Source organism: Cardiocondyla obscurior, linkage group LG16, assembly GCF_019399895.1.
Source record: "Cardiocondyla obscurior isolate alpha-2009 linkage group LG16, Cobs3.1, whole genome shotgun sequence".
In the NCBI taxonomy this organism is placed as follows: Eukaryota; Metazoa; Arthropoda; class Insecta; order Hymenoptera; family Formicidae; genus Cardiocondyla; species Cardiocondyla obscurior.
The window spans coordinates 4973763-4985383 of NC_091879.1; the positions used below are offsets into that span (position 1 = coordinate 4973763).

Consider the following 11621-nt stretch of genomic DNA (forward strand, 5'->3'; position numbering starts at 1 on the left):
ACAGCAAAGTCGAATAATTGGGCTTCTAATGGAGATATTTAAAAAAAAATTACGGAGTACTCCTCGTTATGAGTAGTTCTATCGATGTGATCGATCAGAACTATTTTTGGAAAAAAAATTTTTTTTTTATTAAAAAAAAAAGTTGAAAAATGAAAAAAAGTTTTTTATATTAAAGTACTCCTATTTACGTTCAAATGAAAGTATTTAACCCCTCAGAACTATTTTTGGACGAAAAAAGTAAATAAAAAGTGTGAAGTTAGCCCCCCGTTTTTCAAATTGCGATATCTCGGTCAATTTGTGGACGTTGACGGTGTCCAGCCGGCGCTACAAGTCGCGCAGAATAAGGGGGTCACAATTTAAGACAGAAAGGCAGACACTTGACAAATTTACAAACAATAATCAAATATATTTAACAAACAAATAAAGAAAATAACAAGCGATGATAAACACAATAAAAAGTAAAGTACAAATAATAAAAAGAAGTGATTTTCTCATTTGAGGAAATAAAAGCGGGTCGGTATAGACCGCGTTTCACTTATCTGTATTCCGCAACGGCGGAAGAATGCTGTCGGCAGCAGACGCAAGGAACTCGCAGTTCGCAGCTTGCGGTTCGCAATTCGTGATTCGCAGTTCGAGGTTCGTGATTCGCAAAAGGCCTGGCCAGACTTGAGCACGCAGAGTAGTTCGCACGTATGCACTCGATGCACAAACTGGAACGCGGTTGAAAGAATAAAGTACTAAAGTATAAAATATAAAGTGTCGTGGAAGACGACAGCTCAGAAGTGTCGTGGAAGACGACAGCTCAGCGATGTGCTCGCTCTGAAAATCGGAGGGACTCTGAGGGCTCGACTGACGCAACGAGCCTACAGAGCTATTGTTCAAAGAAATAAATCGGGAGAGTCCCGGAAGATTAGCCGGGGAAGTCCCGAGACAAAGTCCGTGCATGGAGTGAGTGATATTAAAAGAAAGGCCGCGGGATTAAAATTTGCTTCCTCTTCCGGACGGTCGGTAATGTGTGAGGTGGCGTCATCCGACGTGTAACGTCGGAGGGATCCGCCACAAATTCGCCGGAACTCTTTTTGCAATTTTAAAGTACTCTTATTCATATGAAAAGGGACCTGGAACTCTAATTGGAACTATCGAAATCGAAAGTACGGGGACTAACTTCACACACCCGACGTGGCCAAACTGGCACCTATTGCAATAAACAATTGCCAAGCGGTTCTTGCAATTGTCATATCGCATAAGCAAATAATTTAATATCCGAACGTTCTAGAACCCGGGACGTCCCGTACCCTATGCCTTTGTCCTTTACGATAAGGAAGATTGGCACGGCTGACGTCTCCGTAGTTAGTCATTTTCTGGACCTTAGCGAGAACAGAGCTCTCATAAGCTTCAGTCATTATACAAAGTCTTTCGTGCACCGCCGCTTTATTACTGTAGTTTTTACGCGTACAATCGCGTTGCGTACTCGCGAGTGTTCGCAAATTTGTCAAAACTTGACATTAAAGCGTGCTAACGCTAACAAATAAGCTAAAACAACAGCGTGCTATTGCTGCTTTGAATCTGAGTTACCGTCCGCGCGACAGTACTTGTTGAAGGAACCAAGCGTTCAAAATAAGCGCGCGGATGGCGCGCCCTCCGCTATTTCTTAATTGATTCTCCCTTCCTTTGCTCGTTCGGATTGGGCGCTTGAGAAACACACACTAGTTCGCGTGTGTGTCACTCGAGTTCAGTTGTGCCCTCGGACGTCTCTCGAAAAAGGCTTGCTTACTAAAGAACGTTATCCTCGCAGTACAGTATAGAACAGAGAAATTAGGACCTTAATTGGTTTACATCTAGTATTGCTTGATAAGCTATACAAATTAAGACCTTGGGTCAAGCAATTTCACAGCCTAGTGCTTGGATCGTGTCTGTACACGATTTTCATTGTCTTAGACCGGTCTTACAAACCGGGTTCATTTTGGGATCGTATCTTGACGATTTTACACGGGTTTAACCGTAACAGATATATCTACGGAACGGATCAATTTGAAGGACAAACTTCATTGATGTCCAGAGGAATTCTTTCGTTTCTGCATTGACAAAATAACGACATCTAAAACGCATATAATAAGGAAGGTCATATCTAATTTCAGGAGATCCGTGAGTCCACTAACAATAATTAATTCTTTTACAGATAAGCAGATTAATGAGCTGCAATAATATCTTTTCTTTTACAGGTCAGAATAACAAACATCGAAACTCAGAGCCCAAATTTATTAAACGAGAGAAGGAAGAAAGCCACTCAATCAAATAGATTAACTATATTTCTATTTGTTCATTTGACGTTAAAATTAACTATCATTAATTGCTATTTCGTTCTTTTAATTATTACCATTTATTTTCGTTTATAAATTGCTACCTTTTCGTTGAATTAACGCTACATTTTTGGTCCTTCGAGCCGGATCTGAGTTTCGGTGCTGTTGTTCAATACGTATTTCATTTTCTTCTTTAATTATTATTTGCTATCATTTCCTAAACTTTTCTAATTTTGTTCATTTGCGCAAGTTAAGACGTATCTATATATATAAAGTCTATTGTTCATAAAAGTTACATTACACCCTTTAATTTTATTTTACGATATACGAAATATTTTGAACATTATAGTCACGATCTTGAAATGATATATCATATTTTCACTTGATAAAATTGCATTCTTACCCGAAGATTATGTTCTTATCAAATTGTAAATTCTACGTTTTTTCTTAGCTGCATACAAATTAATTGCTGCATTATGAGCAGATAAATTTTGATACTTTTTGCTATTGTTATCTTTTTATTGGTTTATGTCTATGTCTTTATGCATATTCTATCTGTCAGTCTTTATAACCTCTATATTTCTTACAGCTTCCTTGAACTTTAACATATTCTTATCTACTCTATTATTGCTAAATTACATTCAAAATGAATTCTTTTGAAACGAGAGTAGAGTTACAAAAAACCAGATTTAATTTAATACAAGATGCAGCAGATGTCAATAATCAAGAAATTCCACTTTTAAATCGGCAATGTATCATAACAAAAATATCTAGTCTTGAACAAAACTAGTTAAAGTTCCTTAATGAACATGAAGAGCACATCAAATATAAAAATGAGTCCATCGACATTCACGATTATTTGAAGGAAAGGTATTATGAGCGAGGTCAAGCATTTTACATTTTTGCTCGCTCTTAACTATCTACTCAACTATCTACTCAACTTGATAAGCCTGAAACCTCAAGATCTACGTCCTCGCTTATTGAAAAGGAAACATCGATTTCTTTCTTAACACGTAGTTCATTGCCACGTATCAAACTACCAACTTTCGCGGGCGACTACAAGTCTTGGAGAGCCTTTCGAGATTTATTCAGGTCCATGATAATCAATAATTTGGATTTAACAGACGTGGAACAAATCCACTATCTCAAAACTAGCCTATCAGGTGAAGCAGCTAAACTGATCGCAAATATGACTGCTTCAGGTGAAAACTTTGAAATAGCGTGGACGCTACTCAACTCCCGTTATGAGAACAAACGATTTTTGATTTCGGCGCAACTAGATCGAATTGGAAATCTTAAGCCTCTTAAAACAAAGTTGCAACCGACCTAAGATCGCTTTTAACAACAATAATGGAATCTCTCGGCGCGTTACGCGCTCTCGACTGCGCTGTCCAGCATTGGGACCCCATCCTAATACATCAAATGACACGACTCTTAGACCCGGAAACCCGCGAAGATTGGGAGATAAGTTTGGGTTCTATGGAAGATTTCCCTGATATGAGGAGATTCCAAATGTTTCTCGACAGTCGAGCGAGAGCGCTCGAAAATTTAAACACTAACTTGAACCTAATACACAACAAGGAAAATCGACGTCTATCTTTTGCTAATCCCAGAAATCCATCGAGAAATATTGCTCATACTACAACGATAAATACTGCCTCGACTCCCACTAAATGCGCTTTATGTGGAGGCATTCATCTTTTACAAAAGTGTGACCGGTATCTGTCCATGAACTCTTCTAAAAGAAAGGAATTTGTGACCAGGAAAGGCAGGTGTTTTAACTGTCTCGGGGCACACTTGATAAGCAAGTGTCGCTCGACTACAAGACGCTTTACGTGCGGGAAGAAGCATCACACTTCGATACATAATAAGGAGACTGACGCGAAAACTGACTCGACCATTGCCTCCATACAAGTTTCAGAACATTCATCTGCTCCCAAATGACTAGAAGATCCGAAAACACCGGAGCCTTTAACTGATCAGCTGATTTCTAATATCAATTTTTTCAGTCAAACCACTCATTCAATGCCAATGACTTTTCTAGCTACAGGTCGAGCTCTATTAACTGAAAGGAATGGCGAATATCTACCCGTTAGAATACTACTAGATCACGGATCTGAAATATCCTTGATTGAGGAGAATTCGGTAAAAGATGCTCAATTAGCCCGCAGTCATTCTTCAATACAACTAATTGGAATTGGCGGTACTTGCTCTGGTCGAACAAAGAGAGTGGTTACGCTAAATTTAAAATCAATTCACGATTCATCTCTTAACTGTACAATTAACGCTTATATACTTCCTCGTTTAACTATGACTATACCACAATTCAAACAAAAACGAAAGAATTGGCCACATCTGACAGATCTCATCTTAGCCGATCCGGATTTCGCTACTCCTGGAAAAGTTAATGTCATTATTGGAGCGGACAATTTCGGTTCTGTAATCCAGCAAGGAATGAAAAAAGGGGACGCTTCTACACCCATGGCACAACGCACAATTTTCAGTTGGGTACTTTCCGAACCAGTTTCTACAACATCATCTCATTCATCTATTAAAAGATCCCATTGCTGTGTTACCGACTTCGACCTTAAGGATTTAATTGCTAAATTCTGGTCTCTAGAGGAGGTATCGTCTAATTCAAGCTTTGTAAGAAGTAAAGAAGAAGAAATGTGCGAGCAACATTTCTCAAAGACCCATTCACGTGACACTTTTGGCCGCTACATTGTTCGACCGCTCAAAACGGATCCTAAGCTACTCGGCAACTCAAAGGAAAAGGCACTTTCTTGCCTTAAACGCATGTCTTATCGATTTCAAAAGGATCTAAATTATCTAAATCTGTATACAAATTTTCTGGAGGAATACAAAATGTTAGGACATATGTTACCAATTGACAAATCAGAAGAAGATATTATCCCGCATTATTACTTACCGCACTATAGTGTACTGCGTGAAGAAAGTCTTACCACGAAACTTAGAGTCGTATTTAACGGTTCAGCTCCTACTACCAGTGATCTTTCCTTAAATGATTTGCTCTATACTGGAGAAAAACTTCAAAAGAATATTTTAGAAATTTTATTGTGGATAAGAACGCATCGAGTTCTATTTTCAACGGACATTGTCAAAATGTTCTGCCAAATCCAGGTACACAAACGAAATAGAAATCTTCAGAGAATCTACTGGCGAGATTCAAACGGACAACCTTGTAGCTATCAGTTAACCACGGTCACTTACGGCCTTAGCTGCGCCCCTTTTCTGGCATTACGCACTTTAGATCAACTCATAATAGACGAAGGCAACAAATTTCCATTGGCAATTTTACATGTGACAACTGGTCGTTACGTAGACAATATTTTTGGAGGTGCGGAATCAATGGAAGAAGCAAAAATGATAATTAACCAATTGATCCAGTTATGTAATGCCGGCGGATTTCCGTTACAAAAATGGCGGAGCAATTTTTTCGAAATTCTTCCGGAACAAAAGGACAAGATATCAGCCATTATGGAACCAGAGCCATTTCAACAAAAAATCTTAGGACTTCTTTGGAATTCCGAAACGGATAATTTTGGATTCTCAGTAAAGCCACCTGAAACACAAAGTTATACAAAGAGACTCAACGCTTCTGATATTGCCAAGCTTTATGATCCTTTCGGTTTCACAGCTCCAATTATCATTAAAGCTGAAACGACCTGCTTTCGCTGTCTCGAATGTCGGGCCAGCGAGCCCGGGACGCTCGTCGGGACGCAGGATTCGGTTGTGTGAGGTCGAGAATGCACCGAGACGGATTTCGTAAAAGAAAATGCTATTTATTAACTAACAACGACGTCCGCTTGGTCAAGCGGCGCCGATATATATACATATATACAAAAAGAAAGCATACGATGAATGTGCGGCGCGAATATAGTTCGTCGGTGGGCGCGTCGGCCCTTTGGATCTCGATCGATGTAACGCGTGCGCGAGACGTAAATTCGCGGATGGTCGCGGGTGCCCCACGTGAGGCGCGGTGGGTGGCGCGGAACAGTGGGCGCGGTTTTCGGCGCGGATCGTAGATCCCGCGATCGGTCCTGTCGGAAGGACCGGCGGTACGCGGGACGCGGGCGCGGAACGACGGGCGGGGCCCGCCGTACTATTGATCGCGGTGGGATACGGTTCGATCTAGGGCGCGGTATGAAATCGCTATGCGGCGGTGGATCGCAAATGACGTGATGCGTTTGGGCAGGATGCACCTTGACAGGTGTCGTTAGCCAAGAGTTCTTGGCCGAGGCGGAGATCTCTCCACCCCGTGGATCACGACGGTGCGACGGGATCTTACTGCGTTTCGAGCCTTTCCGTGCCGCAGACGTAGGATCGAGAGTCCTCGAAGGAGGCGGAGTGCGCTCCACCCCACGAGCTAGTCGTGCGTACGTTAGAGTTCGGAACGAGAGAATCGTGAGCGCCAGGAGCTCCTGGCCGAGACGAAGATCGCTTCACCCCGTGGTTTCGTGCTCTAGGATCGGATGTTCGCTCGAGAGCGAACGGATCAGGACGGTCCCGCTGAGTCCTGGCGTCGACTTTTTATACATAAAAAGTGACTGCGCAGGGTTGCCGGGGCTCAGCGGGGTACGTGACGTGTCCCGACGCGTGGCGCCGAGGCCCCGGGATGCGGCGCGCTCGGAAACGACGGGCCTCGACGTCGACGGCGCGGTTCGGCGGCGTTCGGGAACGCTCAGCTAAGTCCGCGGATGGACTTAGCCGCGGAACGGCTACGCGTTGCCGTGCTATTCCGGCGTATATAAAATTATTAAGTTTGGGGCGCACCGCGCCCCGGGTCCCCGCCGGACGGTGTTGTGTCCGGCGGCCGGCCGTTGTTGTGGCCGAAACGGTGCATCGCCGGGTGCACCGTTACAAAGCAAAGATAATGTTGCAGAAGATTTTATGCCTTAAAATTGGTTAAGATGATCCTCTTTCCGGAGGCCTGCTAAAACGATGGTTATGTTTTCGAACTCAATTGTTAGAGCTAAATAATTTAACAGTACCTAGATGGATTAATGGAATTCGCAAGAATAGCTCTTTTGAACTGCACGGCTTTGCCAACGCATCAAAACAAGCAATGGCAGCAGTAGTTTTCGCAAGAATAACAACCAACAATGGCAAAACTATTTCTCGAATGATTTAACGCGAAGACAAAAGTCGCACCAATTAAGAAGCTTAGCATTCCACGATTGGAATTAACTGCAGCGCTGTTATTATTAGTTCGCCTACTCATTTTAGACATAAAAGCTTTAAATATACCTCACACTGCCGTCTTTTGCTGGTCTGATTCGTCAAACGCACTGGCGTGGATAAATTTTCCACCCTCACATTGTCCTTCCGAATATGTACAAAATCGCGCGGCGACAATACAAGAATTGCTCCCCAACTGTTCCTGGAATTTTGTTCCTGGCAAGGAGAACTTAGCTGACTGCGCTACAAGGGGAATAAAAGCGGACCAGTTATCTTCAAACGAATCATGGTGGCAAGGACCCACCTGGTTAACTAAAGACAAGAAATTTTGGCCTAAAGGAAGAGCTATAATCAACAAAGATATTCATCTCAAGGAAAGCTCGAAGAATGTTTTCCATTCTTCAGTTTTTATACCTACATATTGGAGTGTTCTAACCAGATATTCATCATTCTTAAAGTTAATTCGTGTGATCGCCACTTGCAGCAGATTTGTCAAGAAACTTTTGGGACATCCAGACATCTCACTTACTCACCACCCATTGACACCAAATGAATTAGAGCAAAGTCGTAAGATCGTGATCAGAAATATTCAAAAAACAGGATACACAAACGAACTACAGTTTCTTTGAAAGTATAAATCTTTGCCAAACTCTAGTTCCCTCTTGAAGCTCACTCCGTTTATTGATGGCTTGTTACGAGTTGGAGGCAAACTCGACAATGCTGCAATAGATGAAGAGAGCAAACACCCTCTTATTATACCCAAGGACTCACCTATCACCTCCCTAATTATAAAAGAAGCGCATCTTAAGGCTATGCACGGCGGGACACAACTAACTATGGGCTGTTTACAAACTAAGTATTGGATAATGAACGGCCGACCTACTGTGCGCTCTCACATTCTAAAGTGCATTCGTTGCGCGCATTACCGAGCGATACGAGCCGAACAGCTGGGCAAATTACCTACATCTCGCGTATCGATAGCACGTCCTTTCACTAATTCCGGCTTGGATTATGCCGTGCCCATTACTCTAAAGACCCTAAGAGGGCGGGCGGCACGCCACTATAAAGCTTATATTGCCATTTTCGTTTGCATGGCTACCTCGGCTGTTCACATAGAGTTAGTTACGGACTACTCAAGTAACGCATTCATAGCTGCCTTTAAAAGGTTCACAGGTCGACGAGGAGTATGTGCTACATTGCGAAGCGACTGTGGGACGAAATTCGTAGGCGCTAACGCCGAACTTCGCAGGTTATTCGATTCGGCATTCTCAGAACTAAAAGAGATTGCCACGCTACTCTCAAATGATGGGACAGAATGGAAATTTAACCCTCCCGGTGCACCACATTTCGGCGGCAAGTGGGAAGCTGCCGTGAAATCGGTCAAGTTTCACTTGAAGGGAGTACTGGGCGAGATCATATTGATTTATGAAGAGATGTCAACTGTTCTAGTGCAAATTGAATCCGTGCTTAACACTAGACCGTTATGTCCGATCACAGAGGATATCACTGATTTAGCTGCGTTGACTCCCGGACATTTTTTGACAGGAGGCTCCCTTGCTATAGTTCCCGAACCGGATCTTACGACAGAACCAACGTCACGTTTATCTCACTGGCAAATTTTGCGACAACTTCTCGATCGTTTCTGGGCACGTTGGTCCACCGAATGTTTACAGCGATATCAGTCTAAATGGCATCAACCTTCACATACAATCAAGGTCGGCTCGATGGTGCTTATAGTCGATGAACGATATTCGCCAGGGAAGTGGCCTTTGGCACGAGTGACTCAGCTACACCCTGGAGCAGATGGCTTTACCAGAGTTGTGACTTTAAAGACTGCTTCGTCGGAATATAAACGCCCTGTGGCTAAGGTCTGCATTCTTCCTATGGACTCAACTGAGAATTTTTCAACAAAATCTTTTGTTGAAGGCGGGCGGAAAATGTTGAAGGAACCAAGCGTTCAAAATGAGCGCGTGGATGGCGCGCCCTCCGCTATTTCTTAATTGGTTCTCCCTTTCTTCGCTCGTTCGGATTGGGCGCTTGAGAAACACACACTAGTTCGCGTGTGTGTCACTCGAGTTCAGCTGTGCTCTCGGACGTCTCTCGAAAAAGGCTTGCTTACTAAAGGACGTTATCCTCGCAGTACAGTATAGAACAGAAAAATCAGGACCTTAATTGGTTTACATCTAGGATTGCTTGATAAGCTATACAAATTAAGACCTTGGGTCAAGCAATTTCACAGCCTAGTGCTTGGATCGTGTCTGTACACGATTTTCATTGTCTTAGACCGGTCTTACAAACCGGGTTCCTTTTGGGATCCTCTTTCGACGATTTTACACGGGTTTAACCGTAACAGATATATCTACGGAACGGATCAATTTGAAGGACAAACTTCATCGATGTCCAGAGGAATTCTTTCGTTTCTGCATTGACAAAATAACGACATCTAAAACGCATATAATAAGGAAGGTCATATCTAATTTCAGGAGATCCGTGAGTCCACTAACAATAATTAATTCTTTTACAGATAAGCAGATTAATGAGCTGCAATAATATCTTTTCTTTTACAGGTCAGAATAACAAACATCGAAACTCAGAGCCCAAATTTATTAAACGAGAGAAGGAAGAAAGCCACTCAATCAAATAGATTAACTATATTTCTATTTGTTCATTTGACGTTAAAATTAACTATCATTAATTGCTATTTCGTTCTTTTGATTATTACCATTTATTTTCGTTTATAAATTGCTACCTTTTCGTTGAATTAACGCTACAGTACTTAAAACTGTGTATTCAAACATCTAATAAATTGTTATAGTGTGTTTTGTTTATAAAAGTGCTACTTTTACTTTACACTTTTTTTCATTCTTACTGCTTAAATCGATCCTGAACACAAGTCTTAGCATTAATCGAACCGGGACAACAACCCGAGAAATACGAAATCCGCCATATCATATCTAACATAAGCATATGGACGACACTGAACGAGCCACAAGCATGGCTATACTCGACAGCGTCACAGGCCATTCCGATCTAATTATATTAATTTTTTTACTTTGTTTATCTTTACATCCAAATGTAAACATAAACAAAATAAAAAAATAAATATAATTAGATCGGGAAAGCTAATACTAAGGGACGCGTGCCATTACCCTCAAACGACCTCACACTACAATCGAAAACCTTGTTAGGAAAAAACGATATAAAAATATATATACTTACAATATAACAATGATACCAATTAAAGAAAGAACCAACATTGCTATAATAACCTTGCAGCTACAAAATATCTTAAGAGAACCGATTATATGTAATAAACACAAATTATTACAGTTAAGCCTAGATTTAAATAAGTTACGTACCGACCTAGACAATAATAATATTGCGTCGAAGACCAAAACAATAATATTATACACCGTAGGATTAAGCACTACTATAACCGCACTTACTGTAATCATTATCACCATAACCATAATATGGAATAAATGTTGTATAAAAATAAATTATAAATTAGCCACGCATGTATAATACACACATATAGATTATACAAAAAAGAAAAACGTATGCACGAAAAAAAAATTCTTGGTTTTCACGTAAAATGCATTTAGTAATGCAATTTTTTCAAACATTTCGTAATTATTACCAAATATTGTAATAACAACCATACATTTTATAATATTTATAAATGTTTGATAAAAGCGTTTTTTTGCGTCGAGTTGATTAAACTAAATGAAATAGTATGTATTATCAAATAATTCAATAATAATTAACAAATATCTTAGTATCTAATATCAAATTGTCTTTAAAATATTTTGTAATTAATATATTGTAATAATATGGTAATAGTTACAAAATTATTTTTGTATTACTACGTAAACACATTACTTTTGCCACATTTATCAATTTGTTATATATTAACTATAAGCATTATATATTTCGTAAGTATTACTACGTAAACACATTACTCTTGCCACATTTATAAATTTGTTATATATTACTGTTGCACCGCAACTGGTGCACGGGGTCCGTTTTTCGGGATTCCTCAGAGATGGGCGAAATAATGGAGCCTCTCAAAATATGGTAAGTATTTATTCTTAGTTGTGTTACAGTTCTTTCTCACTTCCC

At 40.7% G+C, this 11621-nt stretch overlaps 1 protein-coding gene across 1 annotated transcript; it reads left to right on the top strand.

Moving 5' to 3' along the window:
- The first annotated feature begins 8311 nt into the window (after window positions 1-8311).
- LOC139109099 (uncharacterized) lies at window positions 8312-9499 on the top strand. Its single transcript, XM_070667914.1, has one exon. It carries the CDS (start codon window positions 8312-8314, stop codon window positions 9497-9499), a length of 1188 nt encoding a protein of 395 aa, XP_070524015.1.
- Window positions 9500-11621: the final 2122 nt, after the last annotated feature.